Below are 21,869 nucleotides of genomic sequence, written 5' to 3'. Positions count from 1 at the left end.
CGAGGGGTGATCAACAAAGATCATTGATTGCACTGGGATTTCAATTTGTGCAGTTTGGTTGGATTTCAGCTCCTTTCATCCAGCTACACAGCAACTGATACTGAACCATTTGTCCTTACACTTAAGACTTTTGCCACATTGTCAAAATAAGTCAATAAAAAATATAACAGAGTGTCACTTTAACATGATACAATATACATGGTGTATGTCTGCGTGCTTTGCTCCATACAAACTAAGGAAAGACATGTCACCAAGTGTGTGGCACCAAGTGAGCTTCTGTGTGCAACTTAGTGTGTCAGAGAGAAAGCACCTTGAGTCATGGCAAAGTGCCAAAGGAAAAGCTGGCAAAAGTGTGCCAGTCAAACACATGTTGGATTGTTGTTGCAAGATGAGTGTTCCTGTTTGATCCCGCCGAGGTTTGTTCAAAAGCCCGTGTGAACCACAGATTCAGGACCACCGCGCTGTGGACAGCGACTCTGGCGCAGAGCGCGCAAATCCATGTGTTTTTTACTGTTTTATTTTTGCCGTGAATGTGCGGAGGTGTGTGGGATTGTTTGTCCGTGTAATCGCGGAGAAAATCGATTTTCACCACTGTGATAACTTGACCATGTGACTTATTTCAGAAGTAGGGCAGGAAGTAATTATGTGCACTAATCACATCGATAATGTCCGGAGTCTTGAAGCACAACAGAGTGAGCAAGACGCGCTGCACATTTAACAGAACGATGACACCCAGCCGTTTGGATCCCCACTTCCAAAACACTAGTATGACAAGGTTCCTGATGCCATGTCAGGCTTCTGCTCGGTCGCCTGAATAACTAGAATAGCTACAGGCTGCAGCGATTACGTGCGATACGTGCAGTATTTTGGTGCGAGTCCGCAGCGGTGTGCTACAGCTTTGTGAGTTTGTTCTCCCATGGAAGACTAACTGTGCTATGATGTGCTAATGGCACAGCTGCCTGCCTGCCTTGATTTGTCATAATGCAGAGTGGGGGAAGGGGCGCTTTTCTCTGCAGCACTGCAGGTAGGGAGCCATGGGCAGGACAGAAAAGCTGTCGGAGCTGCAGAACGCTCGTCGTCCCCTTTTAGTCCCTGAGCTCAGATCCCACGACCCGAGCCGGGAGGGCTTCTCCGCGAGCTGCCAAATTCCAACCCCGCATAGCGGCATACTGGCCGTTGGTGTCCAGGGGAGCGCATTGACAGCGCTGACTGTCAGCCTCACTACACCCGCATGACAAACGGCAGACCGTGTACACACAATGCAGGAGCCGAGGAGTGGGCGTGTTTGGGTAAACATGGTAAACTACCGCAAACAGAACACGATTTACTTGCAGACGGCTGCTAAGCTGGAAGAAGGCGTTTTTTTTCTTTTTTCTTTTTTTTTCCTTTCCTCCTTTAAACGGTTGTGTCGACTTTCTCCGGTGTGGGAGAGAATCCGTGAAGGCGCACACTGAGAGCAACAAGCGTCGAGAATAGCCGGCTTGATGTGCTCGAATATTTAGGCGATACCGATAATAACAGCCCAATGAGCAGCAGTGATAGCGGGAATCATTCAAGGTGCGGGTTTTTTGGAGCAGGGCTCGCGAAGGAGGCGACGAGCGGGAATTAGGGCGTCTGTTTACCGGCGGCACGTGCGCACAACGTTTCCTAGCGGCGTTTTTTTTTTTTTTTTTTTTTTTTGTCGTTTTACTGCAGGCTGGGATAGCAGCGACTACTAGAAACACCAGGAAAGAGTGCATGTGTGCGAGGTGAAACAAGTGAAGAGGAGGAGGGGGCTATTAGAGGAAGAAGAGTAGTGAGCGGTCTTCCTCTCTCTCCTTCTCTCCTCTCTCTCCCCTCACGTCGCTCTCTTCCCTCACTTTGTTCTATTGTTGACGAGTGCTCTGTTGAGATTGAGATTCAGTCTTCACCAAGGATTTAATTTTTTTATGTACACATTTTTTTTCCTTCTCTCCGTATAACACCGTGCATTAGCCTGGCCGGCAAAAACTGCGGTTTGAGTGAAATGCAGCTTTAGTTGGACTTCTTTGGGTCAGGATGCCAGTGAATGACACCTGCATTTCCTAAAAGACAAAGGGGCTCTATTTTTTGACTTTGAGGTGGACTCTACCAATGGAAAATAAAATAGAAGGTTAGAAGTGTTAAGCTCAACATATGGCTGTAGTGCTGTGCTGTGTTGTCGTTCTGTTGTGTTTTTTTCTTTGGGCTGCTTCTTTTTTTCCTGTATTCTGTGCGTTTTCTTGTGTTTGCCAGAAGAGGAAGAAGTTCCACGTTTCTTTGAGCACCCCGCATGCTGAGTGTGTTAATGTAGTCCTCAGAGCTGTAGCGGAGTTTTACAGATACTGTCGGTTTCGACCACATGCTTTCATGTGACTCTGCCTCATTGCAGAGCACTGGAGAGTTGACGCTGATAGTAGCCAACTCCTGACTCACGATTTGTGCTTGGACGTGTTTTAGAGACTCCTTTAAAACGCCTTTGGATGCGAAAACGTCGAGTAAAAAATTAATGGGAAAGAAAGTTAACATGTAGCGCGCCTGTTTTCCGTGCTTGCTTTACGCAAAGCCTTCTTCTTGTCTTTTTTTGTTTTGTTTTGTTTTTTCTTTTTTCGATGATGATTACTATAGGGCGAGTTTGTGCAAGTGCTCTTTCACGTGTTTTTGAACGTTTGGTAGTTGCTCCAGCCTAGCGCACCTGATTCTTGTCGCATCCCTGAGTGCTGCTGAGGTTAATAGGGCCACCGTGAGAACTACTAATGCTGTTGTGTTACACCTACATTGCACCCAGGGCTGACCTTTTCACCGGCACTGACACATGAAAAAGAAAAAAGAAAAAAATAATAAATCTATCCGTTGACACAGCAGTGCAGTAGTAGTAGTTTCAGCACCACAGATCTATGAACAGTGACTTCCTTCTCACTCTGCTGTTCAAACTTTGCAGAGGTTTTCACGCCATTTAAAGCATGATAATCCCACGTATACATTTATTTACCTGTTGCTCCTCTTTGAAGTTTAGCTGTTCCCAAATGTAGTGCATCGTGTTAGCTTTGAAAGATCCAAATTTGCTAAGTCTTTGCATGAATCAACACAGTGTTTTACACAACATCAATGCACTATTGAGACTGACACCATTTTGTTACCACTTAAGTGAAAAGGAATTTTAAACAGGCAGTTGTAGGAACAGCTTGTGTCTTAACTGCAATTAGCATTTAAATAAGTAGCCAATAGCAGTGGTAGTGCTGTTAGAAATCTACACTGTGGTCGTAGCAGTGGTAGTAATATCAATATTGATAATTTCACATTGACATGAGCTTTGCTCCCTTTCCATATATGTTTAATAGAAACAGTTGAAATGTTGTCGCTGCCATGGCCAGTTCTACTGTGTGAGCATATGTATCACAAGTGTCTAATGTCATGACTTAAATCACATTACAGTTCATTTTTAAGAGAAACTGTATTATTGTATCTCATTTGCTTGCACCAATAAGAGAGCAATAGCAGTTGTATTTCTAGTAACAGCAGTGGTGACGTGGGAATGCTTACACCTGGAGGTGATGGATCATGGCAGAAAAGAGATAAGAACATTTAAAGAGAAACAGTCATTTTGAGATACTGTATACATAGAGCAATTGCTAGATGTTAATGTGAATGAAGTTCTCCAAATGAGCAGGAGTTCAGTCAAAACTGAGGTTTTGACTTCCATTATACTAATTTGAGTAACAGTAAGTTGATCGCTTTATTTATGTAGCCTAATAGATTGTCCATTTAAGATAAGGTGAGGAAATGTGATAACAGCAGCACCTGTGCAAGCTGGCACAGCCTGGTGTCATAGCTATGCAATGAATTCTACTTTTGAAAAGAGTACCGTGTACAGTTTTTAGTGATACTGTCCACGTGTTGTTGAGTAAACATAGTAGTCTTTAAGCAGTACTGTTGTAGTTGTGTTGAGTTTACTTGGTTTCGTTGTGCATGTTTAAGTGGTGTATGTGAAAGATCTGTTTGGGCTTTTTTTGTATTCTCTGATCATTGGACTTGTTTCTGTGGGTTTAGTCCCTGACTGAGTGCAGGTATGTGACACTTATACTAAATCATTCAAAATGATATGGCTCTCTAGCTCTGTGTCTGTCAGTAGTTAAGACGGATTTGACAATTGTTGCTTCCGAATACTATGTCGTGGGTGGAATCCCTGTACATGACAAGACTGAACTAAGAACTATGACCTATGTACAATGTTTAAAAAATCATGAGAGAAATGACAGAACAGGCTCTCTGTGCAGGGTCTTTGTAAATGAATGTAGCCTAACTGTCCCGTCCTACTATTAATGGATAGCTTTGCAGAAGTCCTGCCCCTCGGGCTGTAGTGTTTTATATCAAATTGCTTCATCTTTGAAATGATTTCTCCTCTCATCTCTCATTTGTGCTGGTGCCTGCAGCTGATGTGTCAAGCACTATGTAGTTGTTTATGCAAATGGCAAGCTAATGAAATGCACTTGTTACTGCATCAACTGTACAACAATGAAAAATCAAACTAGCCCACTTCCCAAGATAAGAAGCCAATACTGAATCACTCTATTAGCGTGATAGAGGATGACAGTAAATCCCCACGGTGTGCACTCTTGGCGTTTTACCTTCAATGTGACACAATGTATCTTTTCCGCATGCAGACTGTACTCCTATTGACCTATATAGCTGGATAAATGCCAGTTGGTTAAGAGCTGCATTGAAGCAGGGTGACATTTGTTTGTGGTTATTGAATTACAGTATGGTTGAGAGTTAATTATTTCAGTTTAGATTATAACTCTTTATTCAGTCCTTTTTTTTCTCTTGGTACAGTGATTATTTTTGGTATTTGTTGCTGTGAGTTTTAAATGTAAGAAAGACCAGTACGACTTCTGATCAGACTATTGTGTATTTAGTAAGAAGGTATACAATACTTGGCAGTTACTAGACAGAGGGAAACAGCAGAAACACCAAAACTGTTTTCACCTGGTCATTGTATTTGTTTCTGTGTAGATGTACTTACTTGTCTGAGAGGTGTTTTTAGATGATGCAGCTTGTCACAGCAGTCAAGACTTAGAGGTTAAGTGAATTCAACTGAACGCCTGAATGTCTGTTTGTGTGTGTTAGCCTTGTAATGGATTGATGACCTGTCAAGGGTGTACCTGTCTCCCGACCCGCCTTTTGACCCTGAACAGGATGAGCAGTATAGCAGATGGATAGGTGAATATATGGATAGATAGCATCCCTATTAGATTGATTCCTAGAAAGTAAAGACGTCTCTGTCTCTTTCAATCTCGTTCCTTGAGCAGTTAAAAGCTTCTCTTATCACTCCTTTAACAAAACTGAGGAAAAATACGAGAGGAAAAACACAACCTGTCATTAGACTGTGTCAAAGTATAGTCTGCCTTTGATCAGCACGCAGCCATGTGTTCCAGCTGCGAGGGCTGCTGCCAGATGGCCGACCCCCTTCCTCTGCCCGGCCACAAATACCAGCCCCTGTCAGTCAGCTCACACAGAGACCCAGAGGGAGGCAGGCCTCTGGTCTTTCCACGGGGATACATGTGAGAATTTGGCTGGCTGCAAAAAGATAATGAAGTTCAACCCTTAACTTGATTGGCACGGACAGCACCAGAGGTTAAGAAGTGAAGATTAAAGATGTCCTCCTTTAATCTATTACGGTCAATCAGGAGTTCACAGTATGAATACCCCCAAAAGCCCTTTAAAGATAAAAGATGTGACGGACGGACGGATCCCGTGTGACTCTCACTGTAGTATGTTTGTCCAAGAGCCTGTCTGTGTGTTACCGTGCTCAACAGGTTGCAGTCAATATTTTACTTGGAGTGTGGTACGAGTGTGTGCATGTGCATTGTGATGTTTCCAAGACGCTGAAGCTACAGTGACAGTCATTTGCCCTCATTCTTGACATTTTTGAATTGGGACAGACAAACCGCCCCTCCCTGTCCTCTAACTTGACCCAGGAAGCAATTTCTCTAGCTCGTCTTATTGACAATCTCTGAATTGGCGTGTCCTCGAGTCCTGACCTTTTCCTCCCCTCTTTAATGTCCACCCCCCTCCATCACCCATCTTCTGTCCTCTCATCTGACTTCAGCCTTGTCCTGTCCTGGCTGTTATCTCCCCTCATGTTTTCTTCCTCCCCTCAGCCTGCTTTCACTCCCACTGTGCAGCTCTCTGTCTCAATAAGCAGCCCTGTCCTTCCTTTCTTCATCCTTGTATATATATCAAGCTGTCTCATGAGGAGCTGCTGCCAGGTCCCAGAGATGAGACGGATCACATGGGGCCGGCCTTTGTCGTCGCGTGAATTGAAGCCCAATGCACCTTTTACAGGTCCCCCACTCCTTGCTTCTCTCAGAGGACACGAGTGTCCTTTGAGAGAAGCTAATAAGAGGCAGCAGCAGAGACATGGTGACACACCACAGTCATAACAAGCTCAGGAACATTACTGACTCTGCAGAGATCAGGGAGTAGTAACAACACGCTGAAAGTATGTTACAGTACTCCTGCGATGGCTCAACATTTATTATTTATTCTGTGTCGGCTAAGTGCCAGCCTCAAGGTGTCAGTGGCAACATGGTTAATATGGGTTATTTGGGTCAAAAAAGTTCAAGACCTGGGTTTGTTTTACATTCGTGGTGCATATTGGAGTGCTCCCGTTTTAGCTTAGGCAGCTGTCACCCTATTAGAAGACACGTTTTGGGTATTTTTCCATCTTCTCTGGGCCTTTGTCCCAAATGCAAGAGGTTTTCTTTTTACCTCGGTCAGGTCAACATTTATCACCACTCTCTCTATAAATTAGCACCTGATTAGCACAGGCCATTCTCTCTGTAACACACATGCTTGTCTTATGTAATGACTCTACATTGCTCTGCTAGCTCTTTCCAGTAAAATAAAAATATTTCACCGGATAGCCCACACTAACCAAACGGTTCACATACAGAGAACTATGAGACCAAACATGAAAGTAGGTGTGAGTTTTCTTATTCAGGAAAGTTAAGAGGTCTCTCTGCTTTTGTATTTTTCATATATAAAGCTTGTCCAATTTGTATGAGAAGCTTAGCACAGGCCACGTTCCAGAAGGGAAATACTAGAAACGCAGGGACAATTTATATGACTCCATAACGGAGGTAATGGGACTAACCCACGGAAACCTGGCCAAGCTTTGGAGGTTAATATGTATCCTGATATCTAAAGTAGTCATCATTCATTCATGTTTTCCAGTATAATGAGCGCTCTGTCTCATTTTTACATGCAGTTCCGACGTAACACGCCACAGTTTACTCTGAATGTGTGAGAGTGACCACGTCCGCTGCCACACACCGTCACAAGGGAGTAAACCAGAGAGAGGGAGGACGTTTGCAACGTCACTGTGTTGTTACAGTGCTGTTTGGTTGCTCACCTTCCCTGTCTCCTCCCTTTCCCCTCCCACTCGTCTCTACCCCCATCCTCCCTCTGCAGTGGACGTGCATCGCATTTGGAGCAGCAGGCAGCAGGTGGAGATGACATCATCTGCACTGCAGCACACTGCAGCACTGGGTCTGAACAAAGACATGTCAGCTTACTGCTAACTATACCCCCGCTCTTTCTCCATTTCTGTCCACGTCTCTCTGCACATGTCGCTCAGAGGGAGAGGAAGAGCATAGTCTTGTTCCTTGAAGCCTTGCACTGTGACTTATAACAACCCCCTGACCCCCCCCCCCCTCGTGACACAAGGACTCAGTCTAGAACCGGCTCGCAACTCTTCACCTCAGTAGCTTCCACAGTCCACCCTGTGAATAGGTGAAGGTGGAACCCTCACAGTGGTACGAGGGTGATCTGCTGATTTGACCACGCGCTCACTTGGATATTCTAAAGCACACAGAAGAATCAAAGGCACAGACCTTATTGTTGCCCTTTGAGTCCATTATTCGCGGTGCAGCATATTGTCACAGAGAACAGTAATTTACCAGCCGGTGACATTATGCTTGCTCTACTCAGTGATTGAAGTTACTTGACCTCTTTTATACTAGCTTATACGAGGTGTCACTGACATTAGCTCTCTACAGGACCTTAAACTGTGACTGCCAAGAAAGTGTAAAGCACAAATGTCATCAGGTCATGCTGTGAAAGCTGAGGTCCTTACTTAAAACATCAACAATGATAAAAGACAGTAGGCCAAGTACACAGCTTTATACACTCATTTTTTTTCATTGTTTGTCTTTCTCCATTTTTTTTTTTTTTTTTTTTTTGCTGGTGTACTGAGTCCTTCTCCTCCCCTTCATCAATAAGCCAATAGCACACAGGCAGACCATACACACACAGCCATGTTCCTGTCGCCTAGTTACCGCTCAGCAGCAGGTTGCCACAGAAACGGCCTCATAGTGGCTAAATGGGGAATGCTAATGCAGTCTTCTATACTCCCTGCTGCAGTGGGCTCTCCATGCCCATCCCAATCCGCTGTCTGTACACAGCTTACAGTGTGTGTGTGTGTGTGTGTGCGCGCGCACGCAAGTGCGTGTTATTTGTTTATGTGTAGGTGAGTGTCTGTGGATGGGGTTTCCTTAAAGTTCAGTATGCCTTTGTGATAATCTTACTTTAATGTACTTCAACATATTACACTTTAACTTACAATAGGTTTTATTTCAGCAGTGCCTAGACTTACTGGAGTTACTCGAATGCATTTTGTACAGAGATCGGAATCTGGCACCGTTACAGCCTGCTTGTTTTTAAAGTACTCTAAAATACTCTTCAGAGGACATTTGTTCGTCCCTTTCCTCTACTAAATCTTGAATTATGCAGTATATTCCATATTTCTGACTTGGAAATAGCTTTTCTTGTTTTAAGGCTGACAACTTGAGAGATGAGGCAGTCATGAAACTACTCTCACCGACACACTTTACCGTGTCTTAACCAACATGTAAAGGCTCGACTCTAATGCACATCCATCATTCATCCTTTGTTAGAAGGGCTGGATTTTCCACGAACCTGAATAGCTGCCCGTTGTGATTGACTGTGTGCTGTCAACATCTTGGTCGTCCTTCCTATCATACGGGCACATTAAAACAGGGATGGACTACAACAGACTGTACTTAATCAACTGGAGAAGGCCTTCAGCTACACTCCAGCTAAAACTTGTCTCAAGCCATCTGTAAAAGGCTGGGTACTTTTAAGATGTCTCTGTTCTTTGGCTCGTCTATCAACCTGCATTAGTCTGCCGAAGCTGTGTTTGAGTGATATGGGAAAGAGACAAGAGGGATTTTCACTCAAAAACACACTTTTGCTCTTAAATAGTTAACCTTGCACCTTAATGCATCTCACACTAAAATGTTGGTGCAGCTCGTGGTGCATAATGTGCGATGATTTATCTCGTCAGGACACAGGGCTGTTTGCAGTGGAACCAGCAAACACAGACATTTTTTTATCTCAAACTGGACACTATTTGTCCTGACGTGCTCTTCTTCTGTGTTCAACTCCATCCCAGATAACCAGTTCAGAATGTCTATCCTGGAGCGCTTGGAGCAGATGGAGAGGAGGATGGCAGAGATGGCCAGCCACCAGCAGTCGAGCAGTGCAGGGAGTGGTGGAGCCGGGGGTGGAACAGGGGGTGGAGGGGGTGGAGGAGGTGGAGGCGGCGGTGGAGGAGGAGGCAACAACAGTCAGTCACAGGTAAACAGCCACATCAAAAAAAAAAAAAAAAGATGTCATTTGGTGCACATGTCACAGTGCACAGAAAGCACGATGCTTCATCATTGTAGGCTGACAGACATGTTGTGTAGAACAGAGTGGTTTATTCTTTTGTCAAAGAGCCACATGCAGCAACTAATAGGGGTTCTCTTCTTTTTTCTTTGAGTGTGTATCTGGCCAGACGCAGGCCAGCAGCTCCTTCGAGAGTCGTGTTGTGGTGGTCTGTGAGAAGATGATGAGCAGAGCTTGCTGGGCCAAGTCCAAACATTTAATCCACTCCAAGACCTTCAGAGGCATGACGCTCCTTCACCTGGCGGCAGGCCAGGGCTACGCCACCCTCATTCAGACACTCATCAAGTGGCGGTGAGAATTAAATTCTCTATGTACATACTGTATAATGGACCTATGGTTTTTAATTAGTGTACGACACACTAAACAGTGTTTTCTCTCTCCTACTCAGTACCAAGCACGCTGATAGTATTGATTTGGAGTTAGAAGTGGACCCTCTCAATGTGGATCATTTCTCTTGCACGCCTCTGGTAAGAGAGCTGAGGTTAACATCAAACAGTGTGATCAATAATGACGACAACCCAGGTTTGTGTAATCGACTAGATCTATTACACATTTTCTACATTTTCTCGTCTGTTTTCCATCCAGATGTGGGCGTGTGCGCTCGGTCACCTGGAGGCTGCGGTGGTGCTGTATAAATGGGACAGACGTGCCCTAGCTATCCCGGATTCTCTGGGCCGCTTGCCCCTGTCAATTGCCCGCTCTCGTGGCCACACCAAATTGGCCGAATGTCTGGAGCAGCTACAGAGGGAAGAGCAGCAGCCACCAGCCCCTCTACCTCCCACAACTCGCATGTCTTTTTCCCCAGCCCCTGATGCCCCCACCACAGACAGCTGGATGGTCAGCTGGGCAAACGACAGTGTAGTAGCACCCAGTGGTAAGAAAGGAGGCCCTGCCACCACAACAACAACATCCAGCACCACCAGCCTCAATCCAGGTCAGTAAAAGTCACTGATTGTGAGATCTCATTATTTCTGATGGATATTATCAAAGAAGATGCTTGTTTGTGTATTATGTAGCTAATTCTTATGTGTAATCTCTTTTTGCAGACTTGAGAAGGCCCCGGTCAGAGCCTTCCAACTACTACAGCAGTGAGGGCCAAAGAGACCTTCCACTCGCTAAAAAACATAAACCCAACCCAGAACTGTTTCAAACTCGGCCCGATAAGGCCATGTCTGTTCCTCTAAGCTTGGAGCAGCAACAGCTCCACAAGCTGTCCTCAAGCACTAAGAGCCTGTCCTCAGAAGGCCTGAGCTCGGATAAAGGCCTGTCCACGGGAGGCAGCACGGGAACAGCCAGGTGGACCTCCAGCAGCAGCCTGGGGAGGAAGGCGCTGGGGATCAGTGCAGGCAGCAGCCTGGGGAAAGAGAAGCTGGTCAGTCGGTTACGTCAGCGGGAACAGCTAGGCATGCTCGTAATGGCAGACAGAGAAATGGCAGACTCAGAACTGCTATCATATCAGGAGGATCTGGAGAACCAGAACTGTCTCACACAGATGGATGACCTGCAGGTGAGAAAGAAAAAAAAAACAGTAGTAGAAATAGTTTGTATATAGTATGCCAGCAGAAATAACATGGAGTATATGAGAAACGAGAAATAAGACTTCTGCAATAAAGATGTTGTCTAACTGTGACAGGTGACATCTAACTAATATATATATCTTATATCTAATTCATCATAAAGGGGGGTGGTATGGATCTTTTAATGGCACCACTTATTCAACTGATATAAATTACAGCTATCAGCAAACTGAGTACTGCAAAATGACATTCAAATTGGACATCACAGTACCATGCCACTTCTTTTATGTGGGCATTCTGCACCGGGTAGGCGGTAGGCACCAGGCAGTCCTGGCACTCAGCTGATGACCATCACTGCATAATAAGCTCTCACTATTGATCTACTTCACAATCTAAGGCATCGATATCAGTCTAACTACCCCTCCAACAGATGAAGTGCCGGATTAGAAATTTTATCCCCCAGCAATATGGCTGTCATCATTAATACACTTCTTCGGTGCCATTAAAGCTGACATTTTTGTTGCGTGGCCAGACAGATTCGTATAATTGGACCATGAACAGATACCAAAACAAGTAGTCTCTGATTTTTGGTGGACAGAATAAAGATCCACTAAATCCTGAGTCCTCACCTTCATCTTCATCTTTGTTTGCCTCAACAAACCAGGTAAACATGATGACACTGGCTGAGCACATCATTGAAGCGACGCCAGAGAGAATCAAGAGGGAGAACTTCGCCGCTACAGACTCCGTGCCCTTAGACACATCAGGGGTCAGCAACACCATGAACTGGCTGGCCAACTACCTGGGAGATGTTGAACAGCTGCCGAGCATAATACATCTACGGTAAGGAGCCCCATGTGCAGAGAATATTTCTTGTTGACAGCCATGCGTGTGGGTGTGAAGCAAATCCTCCCTATGCTGTTGTTCTTTTGTGTGTATGTGTGTTTTACAATTTTACACATTTAGGAATGCATTGTAGAGTAAATGTCTCTTCATTTATTTATATTTGTCTTAAATGTAATGCCATGATGGATTAAAAATGTAGATTTACACTGTAAACAAGTACTTTTTGAGTGCATTGGAAAGAGCTGCAAGGATTACAGGAAGTCAATGTAAACTCAAGATAAAATCAGTTATTAAACTGCTTGGGGATGTGGCCCATTATTTACAAAGGCTAATACTCTCAATTTGATTACTACATTCACTATACAGCAAATGTCATCATGAATATTGACTAGGTGCAGAATATATACGCTCATCATGAATAAATAAGGTTTCTGTCATCTTCTCTCCTCAGATCTCTGTATAATGAACCCCTGACGCCATCATCCAACCCCAGCCTGAGTCCTGGGGGGTCTCCGCTCAGAGAGGGGCCCATTGAAAGGTCAACTCTCCCCTCCCCGGCTGACTGGAGTGAGTTCATCAATGCCTCCAACAGCAAGGTGGAGCGAGACCTGGCCCAGCTGACTCTGTCAGATCCAGAGCAGAGAGAGTTATATGAGGCCGCTCGCCTAGTCCAAACTGCCTTCCGCAAGTACAAGGTACAGGCCTGGTGCTCAGGTGCCATAAGCTGTGTGAACTGTTGCCCTCACTGACAGGGCCGCAGGCGTAGGACTGTTGTTATTAGGTGCACTTGTTTTTAGCTTCAGTCAAGATGTTGAAGGGTTCATTTTATTTGGTTCCGAGCTTTGGAGCTCAGATCGTTGCAGTAAAGTTCAGAATTGTGCTATGTTTTATTAACACCTTTTGTCTTGAGATGTCTCCAATCAGGTTAATATATATCAAAGTTCTCCATCTTTGTGTGATTCTTTGTTCCTCTGCTCACATACACATTGCAACATGAACAGCAATATACAAACATACCCCTGTGGTTTCAGCATGGGAAAGGTGGCTTGAGCAGAGCATGGCCTTGCTTAGAGAAACGACTGCACTGTCCCCTGTATTCCTGCTGCACTTAGATACGATTAAGCTAATGTTCTTCTACTCTGTCTCTGTCTCTGTCTCTTTCCGAGTTAGGGGTATGAAGCCTGCTACTGCCTGTTTTTAATTAGCTCTCCACACACCAGTCTTTACCCCCTGCCCGATCCCATCCCTCAACCCCCTGTCCACCCCTCGGCTACTTACAACAAGTTTTCATATGACGAACTGTTCGCTGTCGTTCACAGTTGTTGTGCCCGTCTGCCAGCTGATGCTGAGGTGGACTTTTGGCTCTCGGTCCGCACAACAGCTTACCTCCGCCTCCCCAATTTTCACAGGGGGCTGGTCCGCCAGGCGTGAACGTATCCCCCGGGTAGCATTCACATGCTAGCCACCAGGAGACAGAGCCACTAATATCCTTTGTGGCGAAACGCAGGTTCTGCTGTGACCTCTGACCTGTCCCACTCTACTCTCCAACAGGGGCGGCCACTCAGAGAGCAACAGGAAGTAGCTGCTGCTGTCATACAACGTTGTTACAAGAAATACAAACAGGTAGGCACCTCAAAGCACAGGGTGTTTCAGATGTGGTCAAGTCTACGTGTGAGTATTCACCTCAGTAGTTTTAGTCCAGTTCATAATCTTTCCCTTTTCCCATTTACAAGCTAACATGGATAGCCTTGAAGGTAAAAAATAAATAAAATAAAATAAATCACTAACACTAGATGAATTTGCTCGTAAACATGTCTTTCCTCTGTTCTATTGAATTACTCACACACAACAAAGCGTGACACATCGTTTTGTTCTTGTCTGCAGTATGCACTTTATAAGAAGATGACGCAGGCCGCCATCCTTATCCAGAGTAAATTCCGCAGCTACCACGAACAGAAGAAGTTCCAGCAAAGCAAGAGGGCTGCTGTACTCATTCAGCAATACTACCGCAGCTACAAGGAGTTTGGCAGGCTGAAGCCCCACCACCGTGGGGCTGCTGCTGCCTTGGTTCAGCACAAACTGAGGTAAGCACATACCCAGTTAAGGTCAAAGGTTTGAATATTCTATTGTTACTCCAGGCAACATTTTACGTGGTGTTGCACTGCATCTTACAATATCCAAGGACAAGGCTAAGACAAAGGCAAATGGATTGGTTGTGTTCTTTTTTCTTTTTTTTTCACCACTTGTGCAATTAGCTTCTTTAGCTCGTCTTCACTGGGAGCATCTGTGGGTGATGGCCACCTGAAACTCACACACGGCCTATTGACAACCAGATGTCCACATGTAAAGTCTAACTACCATAAATGGTCCTTTAACAACCTATTGACGGTCGGTGTGAACCACACAGATGTTCCTAAAATAAAACCTAAGCACCAGACGAAACCCAACAAGTCCAGTTGCCTTTGCTTTAGCATCGTCCTTGGATATACCCTGACCTGTGTTGTAGCAGCAGTAAGACACTGTTTTCTGTGTGCTGTTTTGTAGAGGTAGTCTTCTCACAAAGAGGCAGGATCAGGCCGCCAGGAAGATTATGAGGTTCCTACGACGCTGCCGCCACAGGTAGGCCCCGACACTGACTCACACATACTCATCTGATCATATGCACACATACTAGTTTCCGTAGACTAGATCCATTGTCAGATTTACTGCGAGGGTAGGCCTAAAAGAACAATGTCCTGTTGACTAAATCAGTAAGGCACCCACTATTGCTATATCACTATTACTCTATGTGATGTGTTTGATTTATTTTTGTTGAAAAAGTGGGTGGTTGCAAATACCCTTAACACCTAAGCTCCTCCCCCCTCCCTTCCCCTTCACTGTACTTGGCCCCCACTTGTCCTCGTCCCCTCCTTCACAGTGCCTACTGTGTGCTAATAGCTGTCTGGTATTGTTTTGCTGTTTATGCCAAGCCCCTTGATGGACCATAGACTGTTCAAGCGGGTGAGTGCAGCCTCAGCAACTCAGTTCGTGCCTCTCTATCTATCTCTTCCTTCCTCTACCTGTTTATTCTGGATGCCTTTCTCCTTTGGTTCCTCTTATGTCTCACTCTCACTCTTTAATAATACAATTATCTTCTCCTGAGGTCTCGGCCTTCACATTCTCTCCCTCCTTTCCTCGCTCTCATTTTTCTCCTTTCCTCTTTTTCTCCCACCCGCCCCCCCCTTCCCCATCTTCCCCATCACTGTTGCTTGATGCCTGCTTGCATGAAGGCTGCTGACTGGAGCCACAGGTGGACTGAGAGGCTCAGATTTAGAGCAGAAACCAAACTAACAAAACGCTTATGAATGACAATATCACTGCAACACTTAACAGACACTTCTCTGACTCTCTTTATCTCTGTCTTTCTCTCCTTGGAAATGACTTTTTTTGTGTCTGTATTTTGTTTCAGCTTTGTGTGGTTATGCGGATTGCCAGTTTGAGAGAACGGGAAGCTTTTTTCTCAACCATGTTTTTATTCCGCTGCATGTCAAGTGATGACAACTATGGGCCTTGCTCTTCTACTTTTAGGCATGCTATGGGCCTGCTGTTTCTCAAGTAGTTGTCTGTCTGTCTCGCTGGCTGTGTGCTCTGTTTCTAGCCACTCGACAGACTACAAGGGAGGCTTAAGCCCTCTGAATTCCATTTGTTAAACCTGTGTCAAAAAATGTGATCAGCCATCTGGTTCATCCAAGCAAACAAACAAACAAACAAAAAAAAATAGGACATTACAGTAGTATCAGATTCAATTAAATGGGAATGGAGCCAGGATATCATATGCATACATACACATTTGATTCACAAACCTTTAACCTCCTCGTTGTTTCTTTCTTTGACATTCAGGTTACATGTTGCCACTCGTTGTTGCGTTAGCTTACCAAAAAATATGTTGCCGTGCATTTAGGGCAGGCGCGTTAGTACCTGTTATGGCTTGTCTGCTGTACTGCGATATAGGTTAAAGAAGCTCTGGTAGCAAATAGGTCACGGCAGGAAAAAAAACAAACAATAGTTTCCTCCACCCACTGGGACTGCAACACAGAGCATTAATGGATTCATACCTCCGGGGAGTCCACCAGCTCAGCATGAGAGGATGCGGCGCACACACCCGCGGTTTGTGTGTGCAAACGCCGCATCCCACCATGTCTGCTCTTCTCCTATACATAAATGTTGCAGTGTTTGCCCAAGAACAACAACAGGAGCAGATGGTACAGGGTAGCGCTTGATTCGCATTTACACTCCAGAAATAATGTACGTTCCTCTTATACGACCCCACGCCCGTCACCTGGCGGTGTTCTTTCGTGAGCCACCAGGCAGCCGTCATAATTAAAGTATTTTAGTAGCTTTTTTCCACAAGCTTTATACGAAGAACTCGTTCCATCATTCATGCTGCCTTAAGGGGTGGTAGGAATCAGTACATCAATCTAGAATAAGTCTAATTAAAATAGCTGTAATATCGCTGCCATATTGTTTTGTCACACATGGACATCCAAACCCAAGTGTCCTGATTATGCGATTGTGCTATAATTATTTTTCTTTTGTTCACTGGAGAGCGCAGATTTAATCCAACATTTCCTTTCACAGACCCGCTGAAGTTCCTGATGATCTGGGCCGACTTGATATTCTTTGGGTAGTTCTGCCTGAGCAGTCTGATACTGTCAGGGCTGCGTGCGTGTGTGCGTGCGTGTGTGTGTTGGTGAACTTGTTACTCAAATCACAGAAGACGTATTCATGGAGCCTTGTCTCTCTCTCTCTCTCTCTGTGTGTTTCCAGGGTGAAAGAATTGAAAAGGGCCAGGGAACATGAGACCCCTCAGAAGAGCCCCCTTGCGGTGTGACATCACTCTCCTGACTCCTCTTTTCATTTTTGTTTGTACCCGAGACATTTTACAAGAGAAACAGAGAAAAGAAAAAAAAACGTCAATGCAAGCGCTGCAATTATTACTACTACTGCAGTGTTACTGGTTCAACTACAATTACATGTACAACAGCATTTTTTTCACATGTCTGTTCTTTCCACTGACTTGATTTTGGTTGGAGAGTGGCAACTTCTACAGGATTATAAACTACTAAAGGGTAGGGGTGGGGGGGTTGCGGAACATTTGCTTCATGGCATTTTTTGCACCTTTTCATGGATTGCTTTGTCTTTTTTTGGGATATGAAGAGAACGGTGAAGGAAGCGGACGCGGGACATGTCTGAAGTGGTCTGTCACTCGTGAGGACCTGAGGAGGCTGAGTGAATTACGGCTGCTGCATACGATCTCGAGGACAGAGAGACTATGCAGAAACACTCTGGGCTCTAATTGTGTTTCATAATTTTTTAAGTGACCAATCAGTCCATTCAAAAAAAAAAAAAAAAAGCATTTTCTTTTTTCTTTTTTTAACCAAATATATCGATAACCCACACGCCCACTTCTATCCACTGCTGTAGAGTGTACATCATTCAGTTTAGCTCAACAATTCTTCCTGGTCCACTGTGCTCTACCCCACCAGTCTGCCCACACGGGTGGAGCTACAAATGAATGTAGTCGGGGTTTAACCACGCAGAAGCAAACAGGGGATGAAATCTTTCTGTTTTAACATTTCTAAAAAAAAACAACAACAACAAAAAACAACTATGCTTTATCATATATATTGTCACTTTATTACTTGAATTTGTTCCACACTGTCCAATGTATTTCTTCCATCATGTCCAATGTACTGGTGATCTGTATCTTCAGGCTATATGTTGTTAAACCCTACCAAGAAAAAATGCATGACTTCTTGGCAAGAAAAAGTCTTTGCTTGTGTGCTTATGGTCTAGTCTTTCAGCCTGTCCTCTGATTTTCTTTTAGTTTCCACGTAAGCGGTCCACACATCCATATTCTTCTCCATGACTTCAACCATTTCAGTAACGAAGCTATTCCCATATTGTCTGGGTTCCTTTATTTTATCTCAGTTTATTGCTCCTCTGAAACCTAACAAGAGAAAGGAACTTGCCTCTTTTGCGTTGTTTATGGTCATGCAGGTTATTACTGTTCTTTTTAAATGAACTTCAGAGCCTGTGAAGGCTTTTGAGGGGAAGATCACATACATTGCCTTGACGTCTTAGAGATTCTTTTAGGGGGTCCCTAAGCTTGTCCCAAAATAGGGGTTTGACAAATCCATATTTTTGACAATTGAGCGATTTCTGTATATAAAGAAGGCTGAAAGTACGTAGGAAAAAACATGTACCCAATCGGGGATTGTATTTTAGAAATATATTATTTTATTCATTAAAAATGGGTCAAAAACAGGTACGAGACAAAAACAGAATATTTGTATAGTTTTGTTTGAATGCCTAAGAAGTATGGTTGTATGTTTGTATATAGTGTAAATACCTGGGATAAAAATGAGCTATGTGCATGAAAAGTATGAACAGAGTCAAAAGGAGAAAAAAAATACGACAACAACAAAAGCAGTAGTGGCTATGCTCTGTAAAATTAAAACTATTTCACTATTAGAGTATTTTATTTTCTTTTGATTGTTCTTGAGAAGAACATTTTGCTAAAGCATGATATTATTGCAATATGAAAAAGTAAAAAATACTGTATTTAGTGTTAGGAGAAGTCTTCAAAATTATCTTAAAACAAGTATGGTTATGTTTAATTTTTGTTTTTAGTTTTTTTTTATTTTTAATTATTTTTTAATTTTATTTTGGGCTACCAAGAACCTTTTGCCAATGGTGCCAAGGTATGTGAATGCTATATAGCTTAAGAAGAGAATTAAGTTAACTTTTGCAGAACAGATAATCATACAGTGAAACACACACATCACAACTGGCCGAGGGTCGCGAAAACAATAAGGTACACAGTTTGCAGACGAAGTCATATTTAAGAAGAAAGCATTTACGTCTTATCATGTCTCCACCATTCTCACAGGTTACTGCATTTGTCCATCAGTAAACACTTTCTATCAAAGCTTAATGTTTGAGAATGTGATGCGATTACTGAGGTATCTTGTCTCATGTTAAAGATTGTAAATGGCAGCCTTGCCGTGTCATGATACGCCACTAAAAATGGAATTCAACTCTTTAAACGTTACGTCCTGATGACAGGATCTTCCCAGTGGATTATGTTATAATTAAAAAAAAAAATGAAAACATCCTCAATGGGGACACGGCTGCCAGGGTCTAAAAAGACCTCATATTCATCTGTCAAAGAGAAAAACATTTCTCATGTGTAGCATTCTGTAAATTGCTGCATTTATTTATCAACCAGCTGAAAACACATTTGCAAAATGAAGTCACACACACTGAAACAAGAAAGTAAATCAAAGTTGTCGCCCGCCTGGATGCTGGGTGAATGAGCCAAAACGACTGCAGTGTAAAACAGTGCACATGTGCCATTTATAACGACGAAGAATAACCTGTATCTTGTACATTGGGAAGTATACAGTACAACACGGTAACAATCCGAGAGAGAATAATCCATGGGCTGCTGGTTTAAAGGTGCCTGTTGGCTGCTGCTGCTGCTCTAATTCATATGATATAATCCCACCAGAGAGTGTGTTCTGTATCAAAGTAATGACATGTGACTATTCAGCCAAGTGCCACTGAAAAAAACTTGAGTTTTGTTCATTGACGTGTTGCCATGTTTGTTAAATTATTATTAGGCTAATTATGTACTTCTCTGTTTAATTTATCTGATTGACTGGTTGTTACATATATACATATATATATATATAGTTGTTGTTTTCCACTCACCTGATATGTAAACTTCATTACCAGAGTGTTTATGTAGAAAGTGCCTATTTATATCCTGATAACACCAGTTTCTGAATGCATACGATGTACCTGAGGTTGAGGAAATGTCAGAGAACATGGTCACCCGCAGGCATTGCTGCATCCTCCACACGAGCCCACATGATCGCCACCATTATGCCATCACACTCAGCAAAGCCACAGTGATATTTCCCCGTGCACACGCCAGTATCAGCACTCCAGCTTGTCGCCATGCTAGCTATAGTTTGATTTTTATGCTTTTTTTTTCTTTTTTTTTTTTGAATTTTATTTTCTACTGGGACAGCTTGTTAAAATGACATTTAGAAATGCCACTACTGGGGTTTGTTGCCTTGCGTTCATCCTCTAGTCTGTGGTTAGAATGCGTAGCCAATGCAATAGTGGCAAAACGGAGAAGGATTTATTATGCTTGCATGGGTAAAATAGTTAACTGGGTGACAGAACTGCACCTAAAGCATGCTTATTTTTCCTAGAATCGGTAGTCAGATAGACTTGTTAAAAGACTTACTGTTCTGTAAAACAGTGAACATTGGTTTGGCGTGTCACAGAACTCAGAAAGACAGAGGGTGCGTGACCGGAGGGCAAACCTACAAAAATGAGCCGACGACCAACACTCGACGTTTTCATGGCTAAGCATGAGGACAGGATTGTTTTTAGAGCAAGCTCTAACTTTTTTAGTTTTTTTTAGTTGTCTGTTATTTTTCTTATTAATTCATTTTTAGATCGGTGTACCCCCAAACTTCAGATTAGGACAAATGGACAAGGTTGGAGGCATTGTGACAGTATATGTACGTCAAATTAACTATAAGTGACACACACCACACACAGACGCACGCACAAGACAGCGCACAGCACACATGCAGACATGTCGAGTTGTCAGCTTCACTTGTACACTGAGTGGTGAAGGCAGCGTTTGCTCTTTTCCAGACTGAGGGACTGGTTCACCTCCCTTCTGTATTTTACTCAGGGTGCCAAAACGGGGAGGAGGAAACAGAGTGATGTGATTCACAGCAGGAGAAGATAAAAAATTGAAATCTTTCAGCGGTGCTTTCTGGTTTAAAAATGAAAAAGAAAAAAAAAAGGAAAAAGATTTAACCAAAAAAAAAAAAAATCTGGGACACACTGCGAAATCTTTAAAATGAGTGAATATTATGTATAATCCACTTCTTCTCAGTAACCTTGAACATCGCAGACACTAGCAGAGCCCTGGGATAGAGTCTGTTTATATATAGCTATATTAAGAGAAAAGATTTGACGTTCTTTCCTGGGATCCTGTCAAATCACCGTATGACTTTGGCCAGTTCTTTAGGCCTTTAATTTATCTAAGTGACTAAGCGTAGAGGGTATGTAAGATTGAGAGTGTAGTTATATGAAAAAGTTCGCCTGCAAATCTTGTTTTTACTGCCACTTATGAATGGGATGACAGGTTAACTGATGGGCGCTCTTCATTAACATACAGTATTATCGATTTTCAACATGTTCTGTGAATTGACCTGGGAATCTGCCTTTCCTCCTCTTCCTTTTCCGAAGCACCCAAACCAGAGAAAGGTAGGCACATCAGGACAACAGAACCGAAGCAGTTTTACAATATATTCCACTTGTTGACACAGAGCAATAAAAAACTATTTTGTGGAGACCTATAGACCTAGCAAAGTTTAAAATGATTGGACACATGTAGTCGACTTACTCTTATGCAAATGCCAGTATTGCAAGACAAGCATTCAGTAGTTTATGGACAGCAATTATATGGCACCCTTTACCGAACTGCACGTTTTCATCAATTCCAAACTGAGAAGAAAAAAAAGGCCCTGCTTTGATAGAAAGTCTTGGGTCCTCGACACTTTGCATGTGAACTAGTGTTAGATCTATTTTCCTCTCCTCTATAGCTGTCTTTCTCTCTGTCTTTCCCTGTTATGTGACCCACTTTTTCTCCGCTCCCAACCCCTGCCCTCGAAAGTTTCATCTCCT

The 21,869-nt window shown here is 43.5% G+C and overlaps 1 protein-coding gene across 9 annotated transcripts in view; it reads left to right on the top strand.

Annotated features, from left to right (window-relative positions):
* camta1a (calmodulin binding transcription activator 1a) overlaps positions 1–17,526 on the top strand; it is a 256,185-nt gene extending 238,659 nt beyond the window's left edge. For 4 of the 9 annotated variants that reach the window (XM_047600161.1, XM_047600168.1, XM_047600127.1 and 1 more), the window contains 13 exons: positions 9,473–9,657; positions 9,842–10,038; positions 10,136–10,214; positions 10,333–10,681; positions 10,794–11,254; positions 11,929–12,107; positions 12,562–12,805; positions 13,662–13,733; positions 13,844–13,864; positions 13,995–14,194; positions 14,655–14,729; positions 15,080–15,110; positions 16,917–17,526. In XM_047600161.1, the coding sequence (XP_047456117.1) occupies positions 9,473–9,657; positions 9,842–10,038; positions 10,136–10,214; positions 10,333–10,681; positions 10,794–11,254; positions 11,929–12,107; positions 12,562–12,805; positions 13,662–13,733; positions 13,844–13,864; positions 13,995–14,194; positions 14,655–14,729; positions 15,080–15,110; positions 16,917–16,949 (2,126 nt within the window). In that variant the 3' untranslated portion in view covers positions 16,950–17,526. The remainder of the gene's footprint in view (positions 1–9,472; positions 9,658–9,841; positions 10,039–10,135; positions 10,215–10,332; positions 10,682–10,793; positions 11,255–11,928; positions 12,108–12,561; positions 12,806–13,661; positions 13,734–13,843; positions 13,865–13,994; positions 14,195–14,654; positions 14,730–15,079; positions 15,111–16,916) is intronic. The other 5 variants (XM_047600193.1, XM_047600145.1, XM_047600137.1 and 2 more) reach the window with 4 other exon arrangements.
* Positions 17,527–21,869: the final 4,343 nt, after the last annotated feature.

This window comes from Mugil cephalus, chromosome 1, assembly GCF_022458985.1.
Source record: "Mugil cephalus isolate CIBA_MC_2020 chromosome 1, CIBA_Mcephalus_1.1, whole genome shotgun sequence".
In the NCBI taxonomy this organism is placed as follows: domain Eukaryota; kingdom Metazoa; phylum Chordata; class Actinopteri; order Mugiliformes; family Mugilidae; genus Mugil; species Mugil cephalus.
This window is presented reverse-complemented; position numbering and strand designations above follow the sequence as displayed.